Here is a 16470-nt window from a genome sequence, read left to right on the forward strand (position 1 = left end):
GCAGCATTTAACACATTTGTTTTAAGTTTTTTACTTTACCTAATCCTTATGTTGAATCCATCGAGTCCCAAATTACATACGAAAGATCGGCCGTGCATTCATTTTAGTTCTAAAAATATCTTCGTAGATTTTTTATTTAAAGATCCTTTATAAAACGTATATAATAAAAAAATACCCTTTCAGGCTTTTTTCGAGCTTCTTTTTTATTATATACCTTTTATACAGGATTTTTAAATAAAAGTTTTGTGATTCATGGTATACAGCCAACTACAGGAATTTCTTTTTCCTTGTGGATTTCTTCGTAGATATCCAACTAATAAAATGTGTGTGAGAACAAATTTTATTAGTTGTTTGGTGTTTTTACATCTGTTGACTCTGTTGTATATGTACGTGTACTGTAATTAAAATGGTTTTGAATGTATTTTATGTTCCTTAATTTCACTAAAAACATGTGTGTGGTAACTTACATAACGTAACTCCGTAAGTATTGAAGTGAGTAACGTTCCATGACATCTGTCAACGTCCAAGTGTCATGTCATAGAACTACTAAAATGTCAAGTATATGACAACTCTCCTCCTCGTAAGGAAATGCTAAACTTGTAAGGTTAATAAATTAAAAACAAAAACATAATACATAATACTGAAGTATTATTTGAATCATGTACATCTGTATCTTGAACTGAACTAGAACATGGTGACTTGACACTTTCATTTGACGCAAAAGTATTTGTAACAATTGGATTATTACCCAGGTCAAATGATGTCGGTTGTATATGAATGTATACAGTTGTATTTTCCCCTATAGATCTGGTTTGATCTATATGTCTCTTCCATATTATTGTATCGTCTAACTGTATAAGGTAGTGTAATTTCCCTAGTTTACGTTTGACTCTACCTAAATTCCCATTTACACAGGTACACAAAAACGTAAGCAGCCAAATACCCTGTATAATGTCAACGGAAACATAATAACAGAACTAGAAGAACAGTTGAAGACATGGAAAAACTATATTGAAGAACTCTTTGCAGATGATAGACAACAATCTGAGCTAAGTAACATACAAGGAGACGAAGGTCCAGAAATAACGGAAGAAGAAGTAATGTACGCACTAAAAAGAATGAAAAATGGTAAAGCCCCAGGTCCAGATGAAATACCAACGGAAATCCTTAAATTAATAGAAAAAGACTCGATTCACATTTTAGTTAAACTTTTCAATAGCATTTATACATCAGGAAAAATACCACAAGAAATGGCTTTTATCCACCTTTGTTACTATACCAAAAAAGATAAATGCCAAAGAGAATAATACCACTGAAGAAATCGAAATAAAGCGAGGTGTGAGACAAGGGTGTATACTGTCACCAACCCTGTTTAATCTCTATTCCGAAGACGTAATGAATAGAACACTCTCTGAGCAATCCGTAGGTATTAAAATAAATGGTGTTAGATTAAACAATCTGAGATTTGCCGACGACACCGTTCTGATCGCAGAAACACTTGAAGAGCTACAGACATTGGTGAATAAGATAGCAGACTGCAGCGAAGAATATGGACTATCTTTGAACATAAAAGAAAACTAAATTTATGGTAATATCGAAATCAACACAAAATGTCCAAAATTTATATTTACACAATGAAATTATCGATCGAGTTAGCAAATACAAATATTTAGGCACTTTTATAAATGAAGACAACGATAGCTCAGCAGAAATCAAAATAAGAATAGAAAAAGCCAGATCCATATTCACTAAAATGAAGAGAATGTTCTGCGGAAGAGATTTGAGCCTTGAAATGAAACTTCGCCTGATGAGATGTTACGTACTTTCTGTGCTGTTCTACGGAATGGAGTCATGGACGTTGAAAAAGATTGATACCAAAAAATTAGAGGCATTTGAACTGTGGATGTATCGCAGAATCCTGAGAATATCATGGACCGAGAGAGTCACAAATGTCGAGGTCTTGAGAAGACTGAATAAAGAAAAGGAAGTCATATTTACGATCAAAAAACGAAAACTGCAATACTTGGGACACATTACAAGAGGCGAAAGATATGACCTGCTTCGAATAATTATGCAAGGGAAAATAGCAGGAAAAAGGTCCATAGGAAGAAGACGAAACTCCTGGCTAAAGAATCTACGGGAATGGTATAGCTGTAGCAGCAACGAATTGTTTCGGTCAGCAGTTTCGAAAATACGTATAGCCCTGATGATCGCCAACCTTCGGAACGAAGATGGCACTTGAAGAAGAAGAAATTCCCATTTATCAGCATGTATGTAATCACGAGTCTCTACTCTCTCTCCCACCTCTGTTTCTTACCTTGAGATGGTTTTGATTTTGTACAGGTGCTTTGTAAAACGGTTTCAATAAATCTAATCGTCTTCGGATCTCTCTTCCAAAGATCAAATTTGAAGGACTAGTACTAGTTTTACTATGTGGGGTTCTTCTGTAATTTAGTAAGAATTTGTTGAGCTGTAGCTCCCTTTCATTATTATCTTCTTTTTGTGCACGTAGCGCTTGTTTGAATATTTGTGCGTACCTCTCTGCAATTCCATTTGTAGCTGGAAGATATGGTGCACTGAATTTGTGAAAGATTCCATTTTGCTGTATAAATTGTTTAAATTCGTAATTAGTAAACGTTTGTGCATTATCTGAAACTAAACAATTTGGAATTCCAACTGTACAAAAAATTTTTCTTAGTAAGTTTATGGTAGTTTTTCTTGTCAAATCTTTAACCATATGTATTTCTGGCCATCTAGTATAGGCATCCACTAGAATAAAATAGTACGAATTCATGAAAGGTCCTGCAAAATCTACGCGAACTCTTTCAAAAGGGGTTTTAGGTGTCTCCCATGGGTGTACTACTGTTTTTTCTGTATTATTCCTGATTTTGTTGCAGTCTGTATAATTTTTGCATATATCTTCTATATCTTTAGAAATTCCTGGCCACCAGCAGTTTCCTCTTGCAAGCATCCTTATCTTGACTATGCCAAAATGAGCGGTATGTAATTCGTTTAAAACTTTTTTACGTAAGTTAGTTGGAATGACTGCCATTTGTTGCCGAAAAATACAATTTCCTTGTAAAGAAAATTCTATCTGTGGGACATTGAATCTATCCCTAACATCGATTAGTTTTCCAGTTCCTAGAGCATTGTCAAGATTTTGTAGTGTGGGGTCTCTTGTAGTTTCAAAACTTAATTCTTTAAAAGTAGCAGGTAAAGTTTCTATTTGACCGATTTCAAACTGATCTCCCACATCGTAATCGAATTCAGAAGTAGTATCAAGAGGTAATCTTGACATTGCATGGGCATTTGCATGGACTTTTGTATTTTTATACTTAATTGTGTAATTAAAACTTTGAAGAAACAGTTCATAATGTCGCATTCTACTTGTAGTTAGTGTAGGTAAATTTTTAGATGGAGAGACTATTTGAACTAAAGGTTGATTATCCACAGACAGTGTAAACTCTCTACCAAATATATAATAGTCAAATTTTTTTAATACCAAAAATTATAGCATATGCTTCCTCATCTATTTGAGCATATTTTTGTTGTACTTTTGTAAGTGTTTGTGAAGCAAATTGAATTGGTCTCTTATCGTGAGATGCGAGTCCTGAATATGGACTCGCATCAGTTGCAAGTATTAAAGGTAAACTTGGGTCAAAATGTGCCAAAATGTTATCAGAGATCATTTCTGTTTTTACTGCTGTAAACGCTTCTTGACATTTTCTGTCATATTTGAAAGATACTCCATCTTTAAGAAGATTGTAAGTTGGATGTAAAGTATGGCTCAAATTTTGTAGGAACGGTTCGTAATAATTTATGAGTCCTACTAATGCTCTAACTTCTGTCTTGTTTGTAGGTGTTTTTGCTTTCTGTATAGCTTCCATCTTTTCCTTGGTTTTATGTATACCATTTTTGTCAATTTTATATCAACAGTATTCAATCTGATTTGCTAAAAATTGACATTTGTCATGATTGACTCCAATATTGTATTTTGCAAGTCTACTAAGAACTAATTCTAGTCTTTGATAATGTAACTCATCGTCGGGTGCTGTAATTTTTACGTCATCCAGGAAAACTGTCACTCCAGGGAAATCTTTTAAAATGTTTTCAATTTCCCTCTGGCATATTGCAGGTGCACTGGAAATCCCATACATTAATCTTGTACTTCTATACAATTCTTTAATTCTTTGGGTGTACTAAGTGTTGAGTATTTCCTATCTTCTGAGCGTACTTCCAGTTGTAGGTATGCTTGCTGTAAGTCAAGCTTTGTAAACTTATCTCCACCAGCCATGGTAGAAAATAGAGCTTCAATTGTAGGCAATGGGTATTCGTCTACCACTAAATGCTTGTTAAGTGTACTTTTAAAATCTCCACAAATCCGTACTTGACCATTACTTTTAATAACTCTTACTATAGGTGTAGCATATTCAGAACTATTAACTTTTGCTAAAATACCTTCCTTTTCCAGCTTCGTAAGTTCTTGTTCCACTTTTGGTAGTAACGCATATGGTATTTTCCTAGCTTTTATAAAGAAAGGTGAAGTGTTTGGTTTAACTTTTAATGTAGCTTGTAAACCTTGATTTTTTCCCATACTTTCATGGAAAACTAATGAATATTTTGTAAGTAAATTTGTAAGTTTATTATTTGTAACTTCAGATACTTCTGAAATGGTATCGAACATTACATCTAACTGGCGTATCTATTCACGACCCATTAATGGTGGTCTATCTGAGTTTACTATGTAAATGTTTAAAATTTTTGTATCACCCTTGTACTTAACATTGACCTGTGTAAAACCCACCACATCTAATGACTTTTTGCAATACGTAACTAACTTTAAATCGGTATTTTGTAATTTTAAATTAGGAAAATATGTTTTGAAACCATTGAAATTTAATAATATATCAGCTGCGCCTGAATCTATTTCAAAGGATAGGCTTACTTTGTTGACTTCAACTGAAATTGTAATTTTTTTCCTACAGTATGAATGGTCTGAATGAATGTTGAAAATTTCTTCTACTTGATCTACCTGATTCCAACTTTTACTTCTCATGCATACTTTGCTCAGATGGCCTCCTCATTTACATTTGCTACAGACTAAATGTGTTTTATTACATTTGTTCGCAATATGTTGTGAAGATCCGCATCTAAAACAAAATATATTTTTAGTTTAGTTTTTATTTATATTAGCACTTGTATTTGACTTCTGTAATCGAACTGCACCTCGGATTGATGTCTCCATGCTGACGGAAACTTCTAATGCTTTCTCAATTGTAAGGAGAATTCTTGTATTCTAGGAGTCTGCTTTGAATATTTTGGTTTCGAAGACCAAATACGAATTGATTCCTCAGGGCTTTGTTTAAATAATCACCAAATTTGCAAGTTGTAGCTAATCTACGTAAAGCTTTAATATATTCATTGGCACTTTCCCCTTTATGTTGTTTTCTTTGTGAAAATCTGAAATTTTCCACTATTTCCAACGGTTCGGGGTTGTAATGTAGTTTCATTGTATTTACCAGTTCATCATATGATTTCTCGTCTGGTTTTTCCGGCGAAATCTTATCACAAAGAATATCATATGCATCTGGACAGTGCAGAAGGTATGCGGCTTTCTTATCTTCTGGTACTGCAAAGACATTGAATGCACTCAGAATGTCTGAAGGCGTTGTAACCACCGGTCAAAATTCTTGTATGGATTGTAGTGTCAGCCATCTTTTAAATGTATATGTAATTGTAAATTAGACAGGATTTCAATTATGTATGTAGATTATTTGTAAATTTTCACTGTGGGTCACCACGCTGCAGTTAGGTTATGTATGTATACTGGCCTTAATATTTGTATTTTCTTGTAGATTCGACCTTCCTCGTCAAGCTGTTGTATGTACGTGTAATGTAATGAAAATGGTGTTGAATGTATTTTATGTTCCTTTATTTCACTAATTAAAAACATGTGTGTGGTAACCTACATAACGTAAATCCGTAAGTAATGAAGTGAGTAACGTCCCATGGCATCTGTCAACGTCCAAGTGTCATGTCACAGAACTACTAAAATGTCAAGTATATGACACCTTCAATGAAGGCTTTTCGACGACTTTTAATTTCAAAATCTTGCCACACCTTTGAGACAGTATTACCTTGATTCAGCCAAGGTTTATCTAAATAGTAAATTTTTCGCCCTTCGCGACCATACTTTCGGATTTTCTGTAAGTAATATCTCCGCCACAAGATAATTTCATCTTCTTCTATAAGTACGCTGTTCCTGCTTCTTGTTATTTATTTGATGTTCATTTGCCCTAATGTTCGCAATAAAACACGTCGTGATATTTTGGGTATTGAATCATCGGAATTTATTTCGACTTCAACTTTCTTTACTGTTGGGATTTCGTTCCGAAAAAAAGAAACCCTGAAATTTCCTGCGAATAGCATCTTCAAGCTGGATGCGTTTTTTACCTCTAGTTTCAAGACTTTTAAGAGATACATTATCCGATTTGCCTTCACTTTGTTTAAATTTTTTTAGAATTCTGTATACAGTTCTCGTCGACACCTTAGTCAAATCACTATACAGAGTAACTACAGGAGACTGTCCTATCTTCGCTATCGAAAAAAACTACCGTGTAAAAAATGTAAAATATTTACAATGTGTTTATGTGAGCCATTTTCTGTTTACATTGATAACAAAACAACTGAATTCCCAAGTTGCCAGCTTTCATCGACGATCGCGGTTTTAGAGAGGTTTAACTATTATCTACTAACCTAAAATTATTTATTGTAATTAACGCAAATGTCAATAATAATCATATTAATACATTAACGTCATCAAATAGCTTTGTCGTAACTTCTTATGAAATTTTTCGTACGCCATTGGTAGTGCCGAAACGTCCATATTACTTCTAAGAATTGACTGCCTACAAATTTGATTGTCGATTCCAGTAAGACGTTACCTAGATGAGGAATATCGTAGTAGATGGATTGTATGACGAGGTTCGATATAATGGTCAGTTCGGTCACCGCATCTCACATCATTAGATTTTTTTCTGTGGGATACTTAAAATCTAAAGTTTACGCTACAGCACCCAACAGTATTGACATTTTGAAACAACAAATTTTTGAAGAATGTAGGGCAATTTCCCTCGACACATTTGAACGAGTACGATAAGAGTTTAGCAATAGGATGCTTTACTGTCAGGAAGTAGGTGGAGTACATTTTGAACACTTAATATAAGAACTGGTTCTTAAATCTTAATTAATTAAATGCGAAACTACAATTCTAGTATTTATTTAATTTATTCATCAAAATCAGCTTAAACCCAAACAAAATTAGTATGATTGAATAGGTATTTTCAATACCTTTCAAATGAGATATCACTTGCCATAAAGTCCAATTTAAAATTATCGGTCACAGTGGCTCTGTAACATCATCTATGGCTATTTTCCTCCCTCTAAATTTCACTAATATAAGTTTAACCGTTCAAAAGATACGAGGGGACGGGGCGAGCCTATTGGCTAGCACTGTATAAGAGATAAGTAGGAAGGAGTCATTTCAAGAGGTGGAATTCGGGTGTATAACCGACTCTTTAGTTGATTTATTAGAAATCGTTAGTTTCACAGATTTTTTATTTTTATTACTACTGCCATCAATAAATTTTTGGCCACATAAACGTGAAACATTTTTGTACCTCTTGTACGTTAATTTTAACAACTGCTTTATTTCTTCTGTAGTTTTTTTATAAACGAGGGAAAATCATCAAAAAGAGCTGAGGTTCTATCACGAGATGGTGTGCCGGACTTTTAATGGATAAAAACCCTCGGGGTCCATTAATATCGGGATGAAGTGGAATCGTCTATTATGACCAGACTTAGCAAATATGCATATTCAAACGTAAAGTATATGCGCATAAATATGCTCGACTTTTGCCAATGATATGCAAAAAATTGATTTTTGTCAATAATATGCAGAAAAAATTCAACATAACACAATATGAATTTTAAAGTATAGGTATTTATTATATTGAATAGGTAAATCCAAAACTTAAATATTTCTACTTTTTATACTTCAGATTTCTCATAAAAACAGTAGACAATTAAATGTTCCTCAAAATTTTCTAATTTCAACGCGATTGGAAGATTGCAGTTCAATGGTAAGTTATGTGAACCAAATAGTTGAAAAAGTACAAAAATTAAGTGGAACTGGTTTTAAAATTGACGATGAGTGGATAGATTCGCTACTTTTGGCGGGATTACCTCGGCGTTTTTCAAAAATGATAATGGCGATCGAACATTCGGGAATTGTGATTTCCTACCGATTCAATTAAAACAAAACTGTTGGACATGGAAAGTGATGTTGGTAATACTGGTAGTGCGTTTGCAAGTGGTAGTAGTAACAAAACCAGACCCAATCACAACAGACGGTTTGAAAATACCATCAATCACAGAAGAAGTGATGACGGCATAAATGAGAAGTGAGAAGGGAGATAGAGATCTGTCAAAAATCAGATGATATTATTGTAAACAAATCTGACATTATAAAAATAAATGTCCAAAATTGAAAACATCCGAAAAACATGCGTTTAGTGCGGCGTTTCTCAATGGAGACTTTAAGAAAACTGAGTGGTATGTGGACTCGGGAGCTAGTGTTCATTTAACGCCAAATGAAGACTAAATTAATAACAAAAGAGTAAGTGACACATGTGATATAGTTCCTAACAAGAACATAGCCAAAGTAAAGTGTTCAGGTGATTTGGATTTAACAACTGTTGTAGGTGAGAATAATTTTAATATTGTAGTTCATAATGCTCTTATGTTCCAGAACTTACAACTAACTTTTTATCTGTCATCAAATTAATAGAGAATGAAAATTCAATTAAATTTGAAAATCATTGTTGCAAAATATTTAACAAAAATTCTGAAATAATCGCAAAGGTTGACTTGATAAATGGTGTGTACAAATTGAATATTAAGGTTAATAAATATTTTGAAAATTGTTTATTTGTCAATGGCGAAACATGGCATAGAAGGTTTGGTCATATAAACAGTGTTTATTTAAATATAATGAAAGATGGAATAGTAGATGGACTGAACGTGACTGGGAACATTGATATTAAAAAATGTCAATGTGTATATCGACTAAACAAAATTTAAATATTAGGGCTATATGTCATTTACAGTAAATTAAGGTTGGTACAATGTAAACTGTCAATTGTATTTACTTTTGGAACAAAATAAAGTCAGTATGAACCACGGTTCGTAGACTTACTACGGTTGCCTCTTCCGACTAACCCATGAACATTAAGCCCGAAATTACGTCACGAGAGTACAGTAATTTGTATCGTAACATTGTTAATCGTCATTTTTATGTCTTTGATGTGTGGAAAATAGTAAAGATAGTTATGAAATAAAGATGTCTAGTGGATTATAATACCTAATTATGGAAAACTGTTGATATAGCATTTTTCATATAAAAATGCTTGCACATCATTCAAGATTTACGACGTCAGAACCCCACAGCGTTGCCAAAACATCAGAATAGTTAGTAAGTGAGGAATTTTTAAAATGTCAACTATTTGTCAAACTATTATATTAACAGTAAATACGCTTAGTATTAAGACTGCTGCAACACACTAAAATCCATTAGAAAACGTTTTAATACAAAATTATATATTCTAAATTTTAAAATTACCTCTTTTAGGGCTTTAATAGTAAAAACGCACCGTCATTAATTCTTGTTCAATATAATCTATCTTATATGAAAGCTTATCAACTTTCTATAGACTATTTATTTGTTTTGGCATAGCACAATCACAATACACAACAATAATTAGTTTTTAAAGCTATTAATCTAAATTTAATATGTATTTATAAATACAATTTATTAATATATATTATATTATGATCAAATTGTGCAAGAAATCAAAACATAAACAAAACTCTTACTCTAAAAAACCGGCAACACTTTATACACTTTTGCCACACGCTGAACTGTCAATAAAGTTTGAAATAGTCCTGTATCAGTTGCGTACAATTGTCTAATCTATTTAATTAAAATTATTATTTTGTGGAATATTAGACTTAAAGATTTATTTCATAAAATTTATATTATTAATAATAACAAATGTTTTTGGTTATTTTATCAATATAATTATAAAATTTCCAATATAATGATGATTTTATTTTTCTGATTATTACACCATGTTGACGCCTATGAAAGATCGAGCAGTTTCGTATGGGTTTCGTATTATTTGCTGTGTTAGGAAAATTTGAACTCTAAGGTTGACGTTCTGGAAATTTTAAATATAAGTGACGTCACTTTATATAAATTGTGACGTGCAAGCATTTTTCTATTAAAAATGCTATATGTAGGTGGTTTGGTACTTAAAATTAATCAGAACCGGCTGTTAACGTTTATCCCATATTAATGCAGGATTAACGTAAATCTAGGACTTCAATCTCCATTTTACACTGAAAATTTGTCGCGTATACTGAATTTCCATCAATACTGGATTAACTATTGAATGAATTACCTAATTACATAACTATTTTTTCCATTTTTTTAATATCTTTCCTTGACACTACAACCTGTGCCTGGCATTCTAAAATTTCATCAACATTATTATTACGTTAATACCTACACAATGAAATTTTTAAGTTTTAACCTACCTTATAAAAAATACGAAGACAATAGGTATGATGTACAACTACAATAAATAATTCTTCGATAATTCAAAATAAGTTTTTATAGAAAACAACACCAAAATTTCAAATACAAAAATATAAAGTAAACTGAGATATTTAAGAAACGATAAATAATAAAGTAAATAATAAACTGAAAGATAATTACCACGAACAAACTCTGATAATAAATGGGTTTTGTATTCTTGTGTACTCTGATGACGTAACTCAAGCATCCCCAACTCAAGCATTTTAGTTTTAAATGTTTAAAGGTTTAAATGTTCGTTGAGCAGAACAAATTGCTAGATTGTTATCAGAAAATTCAAAAAGTAAAGTTTTGATGTCTTCAAAATGATCAGCGTAAGAAAATAAAACCTCTAATCAGATTCCCTCATCTTGTCACCACTGGTTGTGGAGGAAGTGGTGTGTTAGGAAGCCTGTCTTTGTCTTATACAGTTGAACTCTTACTGGCGCCTTAAAAAACATTTTTTTTTATACTCAAAATTAAATCATTGGCAAGAGGAAAGTTTGTTCTAATTTCTTTAGCAACCCTATCAATACCATAGGCAAAACATGCCACATCAAGAATTCAGGGATAATATAATTATAAATTTTTTCCTGCTTTCACCATATATGAATCTGCATCAGCATCAGCATAAAAAAGCAAGAGTTTTTCTTGAAGTAGTATTCCGTGAAGTAGTTGACGAGCTTTACTTTAGTGTTTATATGCACTTTTCTTTGATGTATATACAATATGCAAAAAGTTATCTAGTTGCATAGAATAATATAGAAAATATGTTCTATGCATATTTGCTTAAGCCTGATCACGATATATGCGCCACATTAATCGTGGTAACAACTAGGTTAATAAAAAGATCTTTAAATGTGTAAAAGATTTTTATTGAGTTTTATCAATTTTTTCTACACAGTGTATTATCAATCTTATTCAGTCTGTACAGAAGATAATCTATAGAAATGACGACAAAATCACAGAATGATGGTGCTAAACTATAAATAGAAAGTAAAATTACTCTTGTTGTTCCTGTCGGTATTGACCATCGTCGTAATTTTCTGGTCTGTCTCTTTCTTCTGGGTGATCCCTCAATCTTTGTTCTAAAGCCTCCTAAAAAAATAGACCAATATTAATTTATTGTAATATTATCAAATATGCGGAGTTGTCATAAAGTTTAAGGGCAAGATATCAAATAAAAGATTCACGAACAGTTATGCAGAAATTACCGAAAGAGCCATTTTCTGTTTTTTTCTCAAAAAACAAAATATATTTACACGAAATATAAAAAAAATTAAGGTAGCAAGGTAACAATACGAAAGAGTCGTTGCTCATTATCGGCAGCTTCATTGGGTGAGTATGAATATGACTAATAGAAAAATAAGAATTCGACAAAAAAATCAAGAAATACTGAATGCTACGAAACTGCAAAGATAAAAAGGGCACTAATAAATCTTAAGTATATATTCATATAGGAGAGGTGATGACATAATGAGGCAGCTTTTGTACCGGACGGTAGAACTCTTGAAAGATAAATCTTTCTATATTTTCGAGATCAAATAAAGAGAGACAAAATTAAATTAACTTACAGCGAATACGAGTTATAGCACAAAACTGTATTGAAGAGACTAATTAGTTAACGTCTGGTGCCATCGTACAACAAAACTAATATGTCTCAAATCTTGGAATCTGGGTATTATATATATACACTTTGGCCAGACCACTTAAAACTAAATGATAATATAAACATTTTTAATGGGTACTTCGAAAAAGAAAAGTGTTTCTGTATTTATAATACAAAATTGGTTCCACGGCAGAAGTACTACGTACTTTTTACTACTACGTAGACTAAACATGGTCGGAATTAATTATATGGAAACTAACAATGCAGCGTAGTTAAACGTAATATAAAAAGTCTACGAAATATTATAGACATATCGTGGTAGGTACAGCACAATCAAAGATTAAGGGCAGTTATTGCTAGAAAATTTGAAAACGCTACTAATTACATTACAATATACAGAAACATAAAGAGCTGTGAAGTTACCAACGACTAATTAGAATTCTCTGAATTTTTTAAGCCAAGGGATTCTTCGTCTTCCAATGCTGCGCATACCCTTTATCTTTCCTTCCATTATTAGACGTAGCATCTCATATCTGGTTCTCTCAATTATATGACAAAAATACTCCAGTTTTCTCTTTTTTTGTTCGTATTATTTCCTATTGTTTGTTCATTATTCGCAACACTTCTTTATTTGTACTACGGTATATGTAGCATTCTATGGTAGTACTATATTTCAAATACTTCTAATTTATGTAGGTCTGCTTTTTTCAAAGTCCATGCTTCAACGCCATACATCAATGTAGAGAATACACATCATCGTAATAGGTTCATTAATAATGCCAATTAGTAGTCTCTTTTGATTAGTAGCTTTTTCCATTTTTAAGAAGGTAGCTTTTGCTATTTCTATACCGCATCTTATCCGTTTTGCTAGTTCAGCCACATTCGTTATCCATGTGCCAATGTATCTATAGTATCCTACTTTTTGTATTATTTTATTAGATGTAGTTAAAACTTACTCATTGTTTGTAAGATTTTTAGTGATTTTCATAAATTTGGTTTTCTTTAAATTCATCTTTAATCCATAGATATTACATGTATCATTTAGATATTCTATCTTATTTTACTTACTTAAAATAACTTCTCCATTTATTATGATGCCTTCTGATCTCTCAAATATAGCTTCTTGGAATATGGCGTTACTATATATATTAAACAATATGAGAATAAATATACAGCCCTGTATAACTTCTCTTAGTATTTTTACTTCTGATAGTTCAGTATCTATTTTTATTTTGACTTTTTGGTTCCAGTATAAATTCATAATTATTTTGATATCCTGTTCATCAATATCTTTCCCCGTTAAGATGTCAATAAGTTTTTCATGTTTAACCTTATCAAAAGCTTTCTAAAAGTCAATAAAGGATGTATACATATCTTGATTCACATCCAAACATCTCTGCATTAGCACCTTCACACCAAACAAATATGGAAATAAATAAAAATGGTAAAGAAGTCAAAGTTGGGACTATCAATGTAAAATATGGTAAAAACTAGAAACCGTGAAACAAAACCCAATATTTCCTTAAACCCCTTCTTCCCCCAACTTAAATCCTGATTTAAATTTTCTTACTACTATACTACATATTTTGGCACGATGCGTTGTTATCGAAAATAATAATGAAAACATAGTTGAAACGGATAATAATGACGATTGAAATCTGAAAAATTACTATAATCACGAATATGTGTAATATGTTTTGTACTACGTCAACGATTCCTTACCTGCTGAGCTCTAATACCGGCAAAAATAAGGTCCAATCCCTTTTGTACTTCGGGGCTAACTGGTGGTGGGGTTGGCAAATGATCTCCTTCAACATGAAAACCGTTTTCGTCAGCAGTATATTTAGTTTCAATAACTACTCCTTCAGGGGATGTATATGTGAAATGACCTTGTTGTACTTGCGATTTGAGAACTTGTCCTTGTTGGTCTGGATCTGGACCGAGTTCTTTTAAGTATCCTTCTTCTTCAGCGATGATGTTGTTTCCAGTTTCATATCTACCAGAAATTAATTTTATTAATTATGTACATTCTTACAGTAATATACAAGTGTAGTTTGGAGGTGATCAAAACTTTTAGATTTGGTTAGATTTGATTCTATGAAATATATAATTTAATTTACAATGAAATCAATTCTGCGTAGCCTTGATCACTTTGATATGAGTAAAATTAACGTTTAATTATAGTGATTGTTTAATATACCAAAGAAAATTTGACTTACGCAGCTTTGTAACTACCAGCTTCTCCTTGTTCCTTATCGAATCTGATAATTGGTATAAATTTAACAGTTTCTTTTACTCGTGGTTCCTGATGCGAGAGTTGATTTTGTTGCGGTGGGTTTTGTTGGACAGAATTCTGTTGGTATTGATCTGAGTTGTCTTGGTAGTTTTGTGGGACGTTTGTGTCTTGCTCAGCTGCGTTGTCATAGTAAGAATGAGGCCGCCTCTGTGGTTCCGCCGAACAGGCTCCAAACACCAATGCGGCAACAATCTGAATGTAAACAAACAGGTTACTTACATTTTTAAGTATATAAGTTGATCATTAGAGATAGCAGGAGAACATGCATTATTTATACAGATATTTAAACAAGTAATAGACAACCAAATGATTACAAGCCCGTCAATTATTTCATCTAGAAATGTATTGGTTCTATTATTTTACAGTGTTCAGTGCGTAGCTTTTGCAAAGGTTCCTGCGCCCATCTTTAAACTGCTATTCTGGTAACAGTACTCACACTCACACAGCCATTGTGTTATTTAGCCAAGATATTCTGATAGCGGGTGGAGTTCAAATAGGGTAGTGATGCGCAAAATATGACGCTGCATTCAGTTAGCGTTACTAGCCTCTTCTACGCAATGTTGACTCTCCCCTTCACGTGGCGAAACCCCGGAAACCTAAGCAACCCTGTGAAAAATGGTGGTAACCAATCCCAGTGGAAAACAGGGTCAGAGATAATGAGCATGGGAGAAATGGAGGAAAGGAGGTTGGGCTGAAGGTTATCTACCTCATACTAGAAAAACGATAAGTTATGAATGTTCAAGAAAGAAAAACCGGGCTACTTAAAGGATGATGGCTGTGCGAGAAAAAGGAAGACGATTTGAAGGTTGCAACATGGAATATTCGAACCTTGTATAGATTAGATCTCTAAAATCTCCTAATCTATACAACTTTCACCAAAAACGAACTAGTTAGATATAAAATAGATTTAACTATCTTACCAAAAATGAGGTGGATTGGAAACAATATAGTGGAAAAAAAGAAACCATACGATTTTATACAGCTGTGATCCTAAAAACCACATATTGGGCAATGGATTTATAGTAAACAAGAGAGTAAAACATATAATAAGATATTTCAGAGCCACTCGTCCCAGAATATGTACGTTAGGACTTAAAGGACCTTTCTTCAACTATAGTGTAGCTGATGCGAATGCCCAGACAAAGGAAAAATAAGATGTACAGTTTTATGATGAATTAGAAGCCGCATACCAGTCATACCCAAAAAATGATATAAACATAATCTATGGAGACATAAACGCAAAAGTTGGAAGAGAACAATAACTCCAACGCACAATGGGTAAGCACAATCTCCATGAGCAATCAAATGACAATGGCAATAGGTTAATAAACCTAGCAAGATCATTTAACATGGTGATTGCCAGCACATACTTCTCTCGAAAAGATATATATACAGAGGCACCTGGAAATCAACAGACGGCCTTACAGTAAATAAACGATAGATCATCCTAAACTGGCTGATAATTGGACTACCACAAACCGAGCTGTAACGGCAGAATCGTTGTAATACTGCAATGTAGAAGGGCATGGGAATCCACCGTATTATGATTTCCAAGAAAGTCGTGATATCATTTAATTAGATGTTGTCATAGGTATGGTAATTCATCTACTGTTATACAGAAGTTACAACTAAGACACATAACGATATCGGTATACGGAACGTGCAAGGGCTGAAAAGATATTCTGACCAGCTGAAAATTATTAAAAGAGACTTGAAGTAGCTGAACTAGCTGATATACACTGGTTAGGAGATGACACTCAAGAGCAGAACACTCAAGAGCAATTACCCACTCTGGCAGTGATACCCATGATTTTAATAGCTATTCTGATCTCACCAAGATCACAAAAAATAATCGTTGATTGTTAAGCTGTA

General features: G+C 32.8%; 1 protein-coding gene across 1 annotated transcript in view; it reads right to left on the reverse strand.

Annotated features, from left to right (window-relative positions):
* Positions 1–11546: 11546 nt before the first annotated feature.
* LOC140447907 (uncharacterized) overlaps positions 11547–16470 on the reverse strand; it is a 29473-nt gene continuing 24549 nt past the window's right edge. Inside the window, exons 2-4 of the mRNA XM_072540830.1 lie at positions 14522–14790; positions 14025–14298; positions 11547–11791 (exon numbers count right to left, since the gene is read on the reverse strand). Coding sequence (XP_072396931.1) covers positions 11696–11791; positions 14025–14298; positions 14522–14790 — 639 coding nt within the window. The 3' untranslated portion in view covers positions 11547–11695. The remainder of the gene's footprint in view (positions 11792–14024; positions 14299–14521; positions 14791–16470) is intronic.

Source organism: Diabrotica undecimpunctata, chromosome 8 (genome assembly GCF_040954645.1).
Source record: "Diabrotica undecimpunctata isolate CICGRU chromosome 8, icDiaUnde3, whole genome shotgun sequence".
Classification (NCBI taxonomy): Eukaryota; Metazoa; Arthropoda; class Insecta; order Coleoptera; family Chrysomelidae; genus Diabrotica; species Diabrotica undecimpunctata.